The following is a 14,838-nucleotide window of genomic DNA, read 5'->3' as shown; positions in this document are numbered from 1 at the left end:
GATACTGTAATTAGCGTTAATTGGTTTGGGGTTCTAAATCCTTTTAAATTTATATTAACCTCTATACAAAGTTCACCCAACTTCCCCCATTGATCGATAAACCTCTTAAAATTCCGAGTTGTGGAAAGAACGCGCTCTGGTTAACGACCTTTCAACCGTGTTGCAACCTCTGAAGTCTAGACCAGTGCAGCCTATACCAATATTTATTTGTCCCCGATGGCATGGTGCAAGTTGTTTTTGCCCATCTCATTGGGTCTCTTTTGTGTGGGGAGCAGGGCGAGTCCAATTGCTGGCAATGAAAAGGCAAAATGGAAACACAAATAACCAGCCGAGGGCATTTCCAGACCTAGTCCATTGCCTCACTTGCTACGCTTTTCTTCGCATTTGTGATTTGTGACTTGTGATCGCCTTGATGATGGCGATGATGTGACTAATTATGCACTCGTATGCTGGGTAGCCGCCAGTCGAGCATGTGTGGCCAATTGTTGTTGCCGGTAATTAGCATCATTGGTCCAGCCAGCCGGAGGATCGCTGCTTTGGCTTTTGCTTTGGCTTTGGCTTGTTGCATTCATTGCTGCCCCTTTCCCTCGGCCAATTACCAACGGCCGCGACCTCAGCCAAGTTTTTGTTTTGCTTTGTTGTTATATCTTTATGTTGTGTGTAAGTTTTAGTGTGTGTGTATGTTTATGTGCCAGCCGTTTCTCGATAAGCCACTTTCGAATGCAGAGCCAGCATTTGGCTTGGACTCTTGGATTCGGGCTGGGGACTGCGTCTGTTTGGCCAGCCAATTCAGTTGCGTCGCCGAGCCCGAAGAGAAAACACCGTACCACCAGCACCACCGATTGTACAAGACGAAAAAAAAAAAAAATAGCAGGGAAAAAAAGGAAAACAAAACTGATTTGCCGCCGCCCAAGCCGTGAAAGTGGTGGCCAGTTAGCCGCCGTCGAGTATTGGAAAAGGAAACTGCAATTTATTGCGAAATTATATGCACTTTTACTTGCCGCCGCCGCCGCCGTTGCCAGTGGCCAGTGGTCCAATTGCTTTACATAACCAACCGGAGCAATGTACAAGCATACGGTCAAGTCCAAATTGAGCCAGGTGCGCAGTAGTCCTGCGCCCCTTCTCCCTGCCACGCCCACTGTGCCCAAACATGGTTTGGGGGCGGGCAAGAAGTTCTTCTCCCACATCAGGCACAAAATCGAGGATAATTTAACGCCGAAGCTGAGTGGAAAGCTGTACTGCAAGAGCAGCAAGCACACCAGATCCATGAGTGCTCTGTGTACGGTGGATGGAGGATGTGTGGGTGGCAAGTACACGCCGAAGGCTCTGCCCGCGAGTCCTGTGCCCCGGGAAGTGCCGGCCAACAAGATGTCGAGCAGTGTGTGCAGCTATGTGGACAGCGACGAGGAGAGCCACCTGAGCCTGAGTCTCAGTTTGGCCCAGCAGTCGCTGGAGGACGAGATCTTTGCGGAGCTGGAGAAGGTGGCCCACGACGAGAGCAAACTGAACGAGGTGCTCCAGAGCTTCGATCACATACTGAACGAGTATCCGCCGCTGGAAGGAGTTAAGTTGCCTGCACCCGAGGAGCTACCTGCTCCGCCTGCGGAGTTCTCCGATCGCCAGCCCAAGTTGGCCAAGTCACACAGCACATTGAGCATGGGCAGGAGCAGGATGCAGGTCTACCAGTCGCCGGAGCTGGCAGGATCAGTGCTGCTACTGCGTGGAGCAGGAGGAGGAGACTCCAGATACAACTCATTGAGTGACCTGAGTGGCAGCAGGATTCCTGTGCGAAAACAATCGAGTCTGCGCAAGCGCAGTGAAAGTTTCTGCCTGGAGCAACCTTTTTCCTTGCGAACTGCCAGTAAACAGAGGACTCGCTCCATGCTCACCCTGAATACGGCAGGACCTCAAAGAGTTTCCAATCCTGCCCCGATAACCATGCCCAAGCGAGCCAACTCCAGCCTGGAGAAGCGACAAATCGTAGCGAAGCCTATGGCCAGGAGAGCCAACTCCACCTTGAAACCAGGAGCTGCAAAACCGAAATCTCCAAACGCCAGCAGCGATGAGCTGCTGGTCAAGTGCCTGGCCAAGGGTCAGGACATTCTGCGCCAGGTGGAGAGCATGAGTGCCAAGCCCAAGAGAACCGCCAGCCGGGGAGTCACCAAGGAGCACTCGCAGCTGGTGAGGAACAAGAAGAAGCTGCAGAAGCTGCACTACGCCAACGAGGAGAAGGTGGGCAGACCCAAGCTGGAGTCCTGCAAGATCATACCGCCAAAGCTGGGCGAGACCTCGGACAAAAACCAGGAGCTGCTCGTACAAGTGGTGCAGGAGGTGAAGAGCAAACCGCAACAGCCGCTGAAGAAGCAGACCAAGGAAATCCGGGCGGAGCAGGAAGAGGATTCGGATGACTCGGGACACATTAGCAACACGCAGCTCTCCACCTCGACGAGCAACTCCACCGGGAGCCTGTGCGAATCCGAGGGCGACGAATCGGAGGAGCAGCCCCAGGAGACCAAGAGCTGCAGCAAGTCCAACAAGATCGCGGAGCTGCTGCAGAAATTCGAGGCAGCTGCGGCGGCCGGAAAACAGTGTGCCACTGCCACCAGCACCACACATTGTCCCACTACGGTGGCCAGCAAGATGGTAGCCCAGGTGCAGGCGGTGTGCTGCATCCAGACCCAGGTGGAGATCTACCCCACCTACACGAAAGAGGTAACTATGCGGCTGCACTGACGCTGCCCAGCCGATCCTCCCCAGCCACTCCACTCAACCTTACTGTTTGGCCTCTGTCTATATAGTATGCATATCTAACTCTATCTAACTTACGCTGTAAATGGAATAAATATTTATTGTACAAAACAACTTGCTATGGGTTTATCTCTCCCCTCTCCTCTGGCACTATACTCCCCTTTCCCTTCACCGCTTTAGTCTTGCTTTCATCTCCTTTGGCCAAATCCGAGGTCCTAACACCTGGTTTCTGGAGCTCATTTCCTGGATTGTTTGCAGTTATTTTCTGGTCTAATTTTTACAGCCCAAAAGAAATTTAAAACAAGATAAGTCTTAAAATGAAAGTGAAAGTGATACTAGTATCAATTTCTTTCTTTGTTTGTTAATTTAAAAACAAACAAACAAAAACGAATGAAATTGGCACCATATGTGTGGCTTTTAAGTTCAAATTAGTACTGCTTTTGTTAATGGGATTGGAATCTATAAGTGGAATACATTTAAATTTAAATTATTATTATGCAGTATTGAGTAATTAATGTTAGAAATCAAAATATTTTGGGAAGCCCTATTTTTATTTAATCGTAGCTGTGTTTGCTTTATCCTGGTTAATGTTTATCCCTTTTAATGTTTTGTTAATTTTCAGAGAGATAAAAACCCCTCATTTGGCATAATTCCATGAGTATCTCCACTTTCCCCAAATCAAAAGTTAGAATTTATAGGTGGTCTAAGGCACAAATATTGTTAAATCGTTAAGAAGCACTTCAGTTGGCTTTTTATCGCCCGGTGCCAAAACACTCCCTGGCTCCAAATGGACGCATCCGAGTGTCCAGGCAACCGAAGACCAGCAGGCGATGACTGTGCCACACACACTCAACACTCGACCCTCCACACTCGCCGGCACAAGACAGTTTAATTTGCCATTTCACATTGGTTTACTTTCATTTTTGTCTACGTGCCGGGCATAATTAAAATTTCGAGAAAATAGTTTCTCGACGCGGTCGCGAATTTGGCGCTGACAAATAGAGACACAGACTGGGATTGGGATTGTGGGGGCCACACCTCGAAGGTGCGTCTTTTCAGCGGCTAATTTGTATGGGAACCCGGTGGCCCTAAATATGCTAAGCACACACATATCCACTCGACTATGTGCATTGCCACCTGCATGAACCGCCATTAGGAGGGCACCACTCCAGTCCAGTCCACTGAGCTTTTCGCTTTATGGCAATATCTTGTTTACAATTTCGTTTTCATTGCCCTCTGCTGCCGGCCGTCGTTTCTTCTTCTCACTTTCACACCTGTAAGAGCTTGGCATCTTCACTTTTATTTGCGCACAGGTGTTCAAATTGCTCATAATTTGGATTTCCCCCCTTTCGGGTTGCCTCTCCAGTAATCTGCATCTACATTTGCATTGTTTGGGCTAAGTCAGCCCACCTTGACCTTCACTTCCTGGGAGTGATGTGATAGTATTTTTTTCATTTCTCATTTTCTGCTCCACTTCAGAGTATTTCAGATTGAATATGCACCTGACTATTAAAGTTGTGTCAAAACTAAAGTGTTGGCAGTGTGGGAAAGAATATTGCTTTTCCATTGCATTGTTAAAATGCTTATTATGCTTTTAAATGACTTTTTTCCAATTGCTAAGCTTTTTGTGTGTTGACTTGTTTGTCAAAAAACATTAAACGAAGTTAATTATAATATACGGACTTCGAATTTCTAATTAATATATTTTTTTTCTTAACTTAAGATAAATCCTTTTACAATTGCAAACATTTTAATCGAAATATGTTCTGTCTCTCTCGGTGGTATATTTTATTTATATTTTAGTATACCATTGAAGATAACACTTTTTAAAACAGAAGCATAAATAATAAAAGAAAAATTAGTTTTAATCCCAAACAAGTTAAAAGCCCAATATTAAATGAGAAATGTATTTTACTTTTTTCAGATCCTCTTCCGCTCAGGAGTACTAAGTGATCTGGAAGCCAAGCGCGATGTCCTGCTCTCGGATCGCATTATACAGCTGCAAGCTTTTTGCCGCGGCTACTTGGCCCGGAAAAAGATGGCTCAGCGTCGTGTACAGGTAATTTTCACCCAGATCGTCTTCTAAATGACTTCGTTATTAACTTTATTATTTTATTCACAGGAACTGGCAGTGCGCTGCATTCAACGCAATGTGAAGGCCTTCCTCGCCGTGCGCGATTGGCCCTGGTGGCGTCTCCTGGTCCGGGTAACTCCCCTGCTCAACGTCCATCGCACCGAGGAGCAGCTGAAGACGGCCAACGAGGAGCTGGTCATGCTGCGTGCAAAGCTGGAGAAGATCGAGTGCGATCGCAGCGAGGTCAAGGCGGAGAACCAGAAGCTGGAAGCCAAGGTAAGTGCAATCTCCTGGTGGAGAAGAATTCGCGTTGCTTTGCAATTAAAATTGCGCCATAAGTGACGTGACAAGTCATCTGCAAGATCATGTTTGCGTTGGCAGTGCTTGGATATCTGGGGCGCCAAAACAAAAAGAATGCTTAATATATTTAGATGATATTGCAGTGGGGGTTCGCCATTAAGAAACAGATTCTGTTGCAAGAGAAATAAGTATTCCCGTTTGGTGTTTAAATCTATATATAACTGAAATAATAACTAGATTGACAGTTGACTTTCTGTCGTCTTTAGAAATGGTTTTAGGGGATCATGCCTAATAGTTCTGGTTTCGCTTTAGTCAAATATTCACGGATTCAACTCGAATACGTATGTATATGTAGAAGGATGTTTAAATCCATTTAAAGATTTGCTGATTTGCCCAATCAATGGAAAGATTGATTTATTTTCCTTAGTAAGCGCGAATAAGATGCACAGTTCGCCAGTGGATTTCCATTGCCTCTCCATTTGTTTTATTTTGTTTCTGAAGTGGGCCAAAAATAGCCTTTTGGGCATTGAACACCAACTGACTCTGACTCTGAGAGTCCGTGTGTGTGAGCGCAGATCTTCTGGTGGAGATGGATGGGATGTGTTGTTGTGCCGAGTGGATGCTAAGGCAATGTTTCGCACATATCGCACACCAGAATAGCCAGATGTATTTTTAAATGCTCTAAAAGATCATTAATAATACTTTGTCGCGCTACAGTTGTGCTGCAGCTGGGATGGGATGGGATGCGATTGGATTTTTTACATAATATCCCACCCGAGGATTGCCAAATTATTGGATCAACAGTTGGCCGAAATCAAGAGACCAAATCGTCTGGCCATAGATTATGTGATAGGCGGAACTGCCCGATGTTGCAATTGACTTGGCCCGATGGCGGCGCCTCTTCTCTCGCTTCTCTCTGGGGGAAAAAGAGCGATTCCGCTGGCGATTGGTTTGCCAAAAAAACAAAACGAGAGCCGGCGAGCTTTTTTTCTTGGTTCCGCTGGCCAGAACCGAGCGAAAAACCATACGCATCACTTAGTCGCCGAGCAAACGTCGCGTACGCCTGAGGCCTTTGGCGCCGAACCCGGGAGATTCAATGTGATTCAATCCAATCCGATGCGATCCGTGCCTAAGCATCCGATTTGATCTGATCTGTCGCGATTCGTTTCCCTGCCGTGTGCGTGTGTGAAAAATCGCTGCCAAAAGCAATAAAAGCCCGGCGAAAACAAAGGAAAATCTGCTGGCAATTTGAAGCGAGCGCGTGCTGAGGCCAAAATAAATGCACCAACAACAAGTCGCACAAAAATTCAGTCCGAGATAAATTTAAATTGCATCAACGGTCTCAAGTTTTTGACAGCCCCCTAGCATAATATAATCCCCACCGACACCGAAAAAACCAAACCAAAAAAAAACAAACGAAAACCAACCCGATTGATATAACAAACAACGACGAAACGACACAATAAATTTCGAAATTTGCGAACCGAAACAAAAATCTGACAAATATTGGCCAAGGAAATTTGCACAGAAACAAACCGCAGAGCCAACAAACCCAGAAAAACGAAACCCCCATTTATAATTAACCCCCTCTTTGCCCCGCTTGCCACTAATCCAAAAAAAAAAAAAAAAAAAAAAAAACCCATGCCGCCCCTGTCGCCTGCTAATGAGGCTCCTGCTGACATTGCAGCTTCGGGAGATGGGCACGCAGGACCTCTAGAAGCGGACCGATTGGAGAAGGAGAAGTTCCTGGCCCGCGTGCTGGCAGCCATGAACAGTGGATCCAGATCGGGAGCCCTTGCCTCCAACAACAACAGCAGCGGCTCCTCGCTGAACTCCACCCTGAGTGGCAGTGCCCCACTGGCACGTCCGCCCAAGCCACCGCCAAGTCAGGCCAGGAAGCAGCTCCGCCTGCTGCCCAAGCAGCGGGAGCAGAGTCCTGTGCTGAGCAATGGCCACCATACCACCACACGAACCACACTGAACCAACAGAACAGCAGTAGCACCACCACCACCACCAATAAATACACTGCCACAAAGACAACGAGCAGTTCGTCGCTTTCATCGTCCTTGCTGGGTAATAAGGACACTGAAAGCATGTACGAGGTCTCGCTGAAACTGCCACTGAATTCGCCCACAGGAGCGGACAGTGACCGCCTGCGTCTGGTGAACCGTTCGCCCAGTCCCGCCTACTCGGTGTCCTCGCGCTGCTCCACCCAGTCCTCGATCTCCAACTACACCTCGAACTCCCGGCTGCAGACGCCGCCGCGAAGGGTCTTCCCGCAGAGCTACACCCGCGGATCCGGCGGCGTGGATCCCTACGAGATGCGGCAGCTGGAGAGCTCGCCCGTGGTCTTCGATGGCAATCTGTCCTTTGTGCTCGGCTGCCAGAAGCAGCCGGTGCACCAGTCGATGCGTGCCTCGCCCTCCTTCGAGGATCCGCGCACCTCGTCCGCCTATCTGAGCGAGAAGATCCAGAACTTCCTGAAGCGCACGGACCACGTGCAGGAGGAGTGGACCGCCATGGGCAGGAGGACGCGACGAACGACCAGCAACAGTGGTCGAGCAGGAGGATCCGACAGTCGCTGCACCACCCCGGGCAGCACTTGTTCCGGATTCGATGACTACGACACCATCTCGCTGATCGAGCGACAGCGGGAGAGGAACAGCATGGAGCGCTGTGGATCGGTGGGACGCACCCGCTCCTCCCAAAATATCCTGACCAAGGCCTTCCAGCTGGCCAAGCAGCTGCCCTCCACACCAACGTCGCGGGGGAATTCGGTGGCTCGGGATCGGGAGTCCTCGGTGGCCACCATCAGTCTGACCAACGGAGACCAAGACGATGATGATGATCGCACCATTCGCGAGGAGGATGATGAGGTATCAGATGGGACTAACCTTGAGCTTGTCGTTGACACAATTTTTACCGCCACCTTGCCATTAGGTTCTGTTGTTGTCGAGTGGGGGTGATGATGTCTCCTCTTCATAAATATTAAATTCCTAAACAGAAACCACAACACCGATTGGGATGAGGGGGCTTCCATGCTGCGCTGACATTGACAGTCGCGAAGCTCCTCCGTCCACTTCCCCCACACCTGAGTTGGATGGGTATCTATTTTTGGGATCGAATACTACTGTATGAATCACACGGCGGAATTCTTTCGGGCCGAGGAAAATATTCCATATTCATGTCCATAATATTCTGTGTTTAGATTTTCATTTGGGGCCGAATAAAATAAATCATAAGTTTATGTGGGCTGGAAGATTCGAAAATAGATTCTCCAAAATATTTTCTGTAAATTTTGTTATTCGGAAGAGTTTGAAATCCCAGAGTGATTTTTAATTTAACAGGGCAGTGAACCGACCTTCTGAATATTACGGATAGTTCATTGAGTCAGTTTCAATTTGTGTCATGGCTATAAGATCGAATAGTAGTACTTATTTTGACAGATATGCTTTGATCTATGGTTTAGAAAATGATCCTAGCGAATGAGTAATTTCCCTGTCGCATTTTGCGATCTTAAGTCAATTTTTCTTAGTGACGGTTTTCATTTTGTTTTTTACCATTTCATTCTGTTTGCTTGTATTTTGGTATTTCTACGTCACGGGAAGTAAATAATTCAGCTGGCATTAATAAAACATTTATTTTTAAATAAGAAAGTGTTACTCATTGAATTGTAATTTGTTAATATTTATACAGACTTTAAAAATAGAGATACTAGTGTTTATTAGAAAAGGAGGCAAACATATGTTATGTAAAAGTGATTAAATATTTAGTACTTCCACTTCGCATTTCCGCCATTCAAGGTCCGATAAGTGTATCCCATAACTTACTAAAAATCGGCACTCCGAAACCGGCGTTTTATAAATAATGATCTCACTTGTTTGGACACATGGCAGACAGAAATTGAAATCGGCGAAGCCAAACAAACAGTTTGCCGAGCAAAACTGGCACACAATTAAAATGAGTGTTCTATATTTTTCGAATGCCTCCGAATCTTTGCAGCTTTCCGAGCTGACGGTGGACTTGGCCGAGGAGCGGTCCACGGCTCACATAGCCACGGAGCGTCTGGAAGCGGAGACCGGCGAGCGTCTGAAGCTGGAGAAGGAGCTCGGCGACCAGGCCAACAAGGTGAAGAGCCTGCAGGAGACGACCGAGAAGCTGGAAATGGAGCTGATATGCGCCAAGTCCGATCTCAATGGCATCTCCGAGGACGAGGATGCGGAGAACGAGGATGGCGGCGGCGGCGGAGTCTACAAGCTGAAGTACGAGCGAGTGGCCCGGGAGCTGGAGTTCACCAAGCGGCGCCTGCACACGCAGCATGAGCACGATCTGGAACAGCTGGTCGGGCTCAAGAAGCAATTGGAGAAGAAGGTTTGTTCAATCAAGAGTAAAAGTTATAGTTTACAGAATCCTATAACTGATATTTTCCACTTTCCATTTAGCTTTCCGATGCCTACGAAGAAGTTGAGGAACAACGTCAAGTTGTGGGCCAATGGAAGCGCAAGGCACAGAAGATGACCAACGAGATGAACGATCTTCGCATGCTGCTCGAGGAGCAAAATGCCCGCAACAATTTGCTCGAGAAGAAGCAGCGCAAGTTCGACGCCGAGTGCCAATCGCTGCAGGATGCAGCTCGTCAGGAGCGGCAGGCCAAGGAGCGCTATGGTCGCGAGAAGGACGTCCTGCAGGCGGAGAAGTTTACGCTGGAGCAGACGCTAGCGGTAAGTACTTTCTGCAATCTTATCTAGATCAGTCTTAGCAACATGTAGCTGGCGCTTTAAAAATCGCGCAACATGTAGCTGGTAATTTGAAAATCGCGCAACATGTTGCTAACAGTATCAATCAACATTTGTTTAGCACTGATCAACAAAGCTATTGTAGGGCTAAGAAATTTATATTTAAACTGCAAATATTCATTTTTTAACAATGATTATAATAATGATTGATTTAAAAATGATTGATACATTTTCTAAACAATTGTTTGAACTAAATTTAAATTCATACATTTGTATAAATATTACTATCTTCTTTTAATTTAAGAAGTAAATAATTTGTAGGAACAACCCTATTTTATAATTTCTTCAAGAACAAAATCATTAAGTTTTGCAGACACAGTTCTTAACCGCCCATTAGCATTCGGTTCAGGTAATTTAAATATAGTTAACCAAACATTTTGGTTGCACAGTGTCTGAGCAAGTGGCGGCAGGGTGCGCACATTGCACAGTTGAGATACCGATACAGATACAGATACTGAATATCTCGGAGTGGAAAACTCGTTCGGCTTGTTTGCCCATGCACATTCTGGGTTCTCTACGCTGCACGCTCTACCTAGACAGACATGCCTACCTGCCTGCCTGCCTGCCCCCAGATCACCCGACACATGTACGCATGTGCGGCATGTGCGACCCGCTCTCTTGCATAGTTCCTTCCAGAGATCTCCAGTTCTCGGTTCTCAATTCTCAGTTCTTGGTTCTTGGGGTTTTATGTTTTTATCGGTCTGTACTCGAGGTTCGCTGCTTCTCTTGTGTCTCTGCCTTTTCGGTCACACATTTGTGGATCTCCGCTTTGCCGCTTTCTTCACGGTTCCGGTCGACAGTAGCTCGACGAACGTCAACGTGCGATAACTGGAGTACATGGTTCTGTCCGATCCGATCCGATCCGTCTGTCCCAGTCCCAGTGCCAGTGTGTTCTGATTGTTCGTCTGGCAAAAAAGAAATAAAAGAAATTAAAACGTTTGCGGCGTTCTCATTACGCTTTCGATACTCATAATTAGTTGGCAGAGGAAGAGCTTCCATGGAATGGAAGGGCGATAACTGAACTGGCCACTGCGATTTAGATAGCATAAGCCCAGGGTCAGAGACACACAGAGACAGTAACTGAATTTTCCCAGACCAGTACAGCCATGAGTTTCCGTTACTCAACTCGACTGATCCAAGTGAGTTCATAAGTCCAAAGCCAAGCTACAAACTCCAGAAAACAGAAGTCATTTCGTGAGTTAATGGGTAGCAGCTGCAGTTCATTACTCAGTGCCTTTATAGTGAAAATACCTCAAATTGTAATTGTGAAAGAGTTTTTGGAAAGTGCTTGTAGTTAAATATAATATTTGCAACACAAATCTTGGTTGAGGAAGACTTTTCAGAAGTCGTCCATAATAAAGTAAATTACAATAGGTATTTAGAAGTGTGGAAAATTGTTTGTTGTATTCAAAGTTTAATAAATCAAATCTTAATTTATTTTTTTAATAGGATACCCGTTTGGATCTTGACCTCAAGGAGGAGAAGCTCGCCTCGCTGCAGCGGGAACTAGAAGAGATGACCTTTGGCGGCGGCACCGAGGAGGAGTTCGCCCAACTGCGGCGCTCCAAGAACGAGACGGAGCGTCGGGCCAAGGAGCAGGAGGAGGAACTGGACGAGATGGCCGGCCAGATACAGCTGCTCGAGCAGGCCAAGCTCCGCCTGGAGATGACTCTGGAGACGATGCGCAAGGAGGCGCGTCGTGAGTCCCAGCAGCGCGACGAGGAGCTGGAGGAGGTGCGCGGCAATGGTTACAAGAAGATCAAAGCGCTCGAGTGCCAGTTGGAAACGGAGCACGAGGAGCGAACGCTGCTGCTGCGCGAAAAGCACGAGTTGGAGCGCCGCCTGTCCTCCATGGAGGATCGCGATCGCGTCGATCGTGACGCCGAGGAAGCCCTGAACCAGAAGCTTCGACGTGATCTCCGTAAATACAAGGCCCTGCTCAAGGACGCCCAGACGCAGCTGGAGAGGCTCAAGGCGGACACTCCAGGCAAGACGCTCATAAGGCAACTGCGCAACCAACTAGAGGATGCCGAGTCCGCTCGTTCGCTGGCCATGAAGGCGCGGCAAACAGCCGAGGCCGAACTCACCGAGGTACAGGCCATGTTCGAGGAGTCGCATCGGGCCAGGAACGATGCCGAGGAGCGAGCCAATGCGGCACACAGGGATCGTGCCGAACTGCAGGCCCAAATCGAAGAGAACGAAGAGGAGCTGGGCGAGCTGATGAAGAAGTACAGCGCCACGGTGAAGCAACTCAACACAGAGCAGATCAACGTTTCCGAGGCGGAGTTCAAGCTCAACGAGATGGAAGCCGAGCGCAATAATCTCAAGGAACAAGTCACCGAACTGCAGCATCGTCTGGATAATGTTGAAAACCTGGGCGATCCCTCTATGGCCATGATGTCCAAGCGGTTAGTTTTGGTTCTCTGGCTATGTTTTTCAGCTTAGCTAATTTTTAATGTTTTATCAGGTTGGAACTGCGCACCAAGGAACTGGAGTCCCGCCTCGAGCTGGAGCAAGCCACGCGAGCTCGCCTCGAGGTGCAAGTGAACCGTCACAAGGAGGCCCTGGAGAAGCTGCAGAACGAGGTGACGCAGTCGAAGATGCGCGAAATGCAGGCCCAGGATGTAATCAAGAAGTCGCAAAAGAGTCTGCGCGACATGCGCGAGGAGTTCCACACGGTCTCGAGTCGCGAGCAGGAGTCACTCACGCGTCGCAAGGACCTCGAGAAGAAGATGGAGCAAATGGAGTCCGAGGGAGCGGCGCTCAAGAACGATCTGCGCCTGGCCCTGCAACGGATAGCGGATCTGCAGCAGGCCATGGAGGAGGAGGGCGAGGAAGAGCTGAGCGAGAGGTGAGTACAGTCATTTACAACTCAAGTAACTCGACTAATGATCTCCTTCAATCCGTTGCAGTGACGAGAGCCTCAGCTCGGTGGGCTCAATCAGCGATCTGGAGGATCGCCTGCGGCCAGTGCATGTGAAGCGCAGCTCACAGCAGTCGCTGAACGGCAGCATCGGCGGCGGGGCGAGCAACAACGTTGTTAGCTCCACACGCACCGTGGTCTACGAAAAGGACGACAACAGCCCTAGGTACGCTGATAACGAAGTCAACTCGAACAGCAGAAAGCAGCACAAGCATTAAGGCCCAAGCACCCAGCGTAGTAGACTCTCTCTCACCCTCTATTTGTCTGACTCTTAATATGCCTATCGCTAGTTAGCTAGTCTGTAAGGTCTGTTGCTATTTGCCGGCTTATCTAATTTAAATAATTAAACCATACATGCAAACCATCCGCCACGATCCACATCCACAAACGACCCAAAAAACGAAAACAAATAACGACAACCGCCGCCAACACTTTAATGCAACGACTCCTGCCAAATCAAACAAAATCATAAAAACCAAACGCCCCCTAAAACAAACGATGCGTGTAAATATGTTAATGCGTATGTGACAAAAAACAAAACCAAATCACACAACAAATCCTCACTCCGCTCCGCTCTGATCCGATCCGCTCCGCTCCGCTGTACCGCCCTCCGCATCCGCTCCGCTCCGCAACAACAACAACTACGAAACCCTTCCCCTTCCTCCTCCGCGTGTGTGTGCGTGTAAACCAATAGCTTTTTCTTATTGTAGAATAACAGTGACGTCGCCATCGTCGCCACACATTCATAAGCTGGCACTGGCGGCCAAAGCCATACCGGCCAACAAACCGGACACAAAACCAGCAGCACCGACCACCAAAATGGGACTAGCAGTGCCAGCGGGCCAACAGAATGGCCAGGATGCGGGGCTGGCCAAGCCGTAGATCCATCTTTGTTAGTGGCTCGTCCATCTTTCGCAGCTGCAGCTTGTAATTTGTATCTTTTATTTTTTGGATATTTATTAGTTGTTTATCATTATTATTTGATTACTGTTTAGTTCAATATGTTTAACTATTTATTATCGAAATATAGCTACATGATAATATATATGATATAAACCCAATGGGCATTCGAAAGAGCAATGCTGAATCGTAGTTAATTTAATTTGCGCGACAGTCCCTAAACAAATCGAAGTGATTAACATGTTTTATCTCTCTCAAAACAAACAAACAAAAACAAAACGGAACTAACACCTATAGCCTATATAGAATATAGTCCATTATCCTATAGCCAACTTAAATGAAATTAGTTAAACGCGTTTCAAAATCATAGGCAAGTGTATGCAAATGCAATAAATTGAATCTTTAATCGAATTAAATCCCACAAAAGCGAGTATTTTACAAGTAACTATTATTCTTATACGAATCATCGTTCCCATCATAACATCAGTAATTAAATAACATCATTAGCTTCATTCATCACATATGGAAAGGAAATCTTATAAGTAAAGTCACAGTAATATATATTGGAATACGAAATTTTGCAGAAATCATTAATAACTAAAAAGATTCATACAAATCCTTATAAAAACTAACAAAACGAACATAAACAAATAAATATATTGTTATAAAACTTAGCTAGTGTGTTTATACTGGGTTCGTGCATCTTTAAAGGTAATAGTATATTGCATACTTTTTGGATCTCATTGGAACTCGTGTAAAGAAAACTCTTTTCATGCAAACAATTTTGTTGGGGCTCTGAATTGATAATCTTAAATGCTTTGCCCAATTTCGCTGGCCTAAGTTTCGAACCAAGGAGAAACCATCAAAGTCAAAACCTGAAAATGGCACACAAGCAGCCCAAAAGTGAACTTCCGGATAAGAAGTAAGCCAACTCTTGAGCTCCGCCACCGCATTGATTTATTTGTGTAAACACGCACCCTGCTAGGTCGAGGTCAGACGTGTAAGCCAAACCCGGATTCATGCCAGACCAGGGGCTAGAAATCTAGCACCCACTTACCTCCTAGGAGGTGCCCAAAACCCATTAAGTGGCACCATT

General features: G+C 47.2%; 1 protein-coding gene across 7 annotated transcripts in view; it reads left to right on the top strand.

Annotated features, from left to right (window-relative positions):
* LOC108096604 (unconventional myosin-XVIIIa) overlaps positions 1-14,416 on the top strand; it is a 33,216-nt gene extending 18,800 nt beyond the window's left edge. The window contains exons 1-9 of one of the 7 annotated variants that reach the window (XM_017198342.2): positions 782-2,712; positions 4,673-4,807; positions 4,871-5,098; positions 9,126-9,494; positions 9,566-9,844; positions 11,369-12,327; positions 12,387-12,770; positions 12,832-13,008; positions 13,553-14,416. In XM_017198342.2, coding sequence (XP_017053831.1) covers positions 1,063-2,712; positions 4,673-4,807; positions 4,871-5,098; positions 9,126-9,494; positions 9,566-9,844; positions 11,369-12,327; positions 12,387-12,770; positions 12,832-13,008; positions 13,553-13,724 — 4,353 coding nt within the window. In that variant the 5' untranslated portion in view covers positions 782-1,062 and the 3' untranslated portion in view covers positions 13,725-14,416. Of the gene's footprint in view, positions 1-781; positions 2,713-4,672; positions 4,808-4,870; positions 5,099-6,066; positions 8,000-9,125; positions 9,495-9,565; positions 9,845-10,635; positions 11,059-11,368; positions 12,328-12,386; positions 12,771-12,831; positions 13,207-13,552 lie in introns of those variants that run through there. The other 6 variants (XM_017198311.2, XM_017198360.2, XM_017198367.2 and 3 more) reach the window with 6 other exon arrangements.
* Positions 14,417-14,838: the final 422 nt, after the last annotated feature.

Source organism: Drosophila ficusphila, unplaced genomic scaffold, assembly GCF_018152265.1.
Source record: "Drosophila ficusphila isolate 14025-0441.05 unplaced genomic scaffold, ASM1815226v1 contig_791, whole genome shotgun sequence".
NCBI lineage: Eukaryota > Metazoa > Arthropoda > Insecta > Diptera > Drosophilidae > Drosophila > Drosophila ficusphila.
This window is presented reverse-complemented; position numbering and strand designations above follow the sequence as displayed.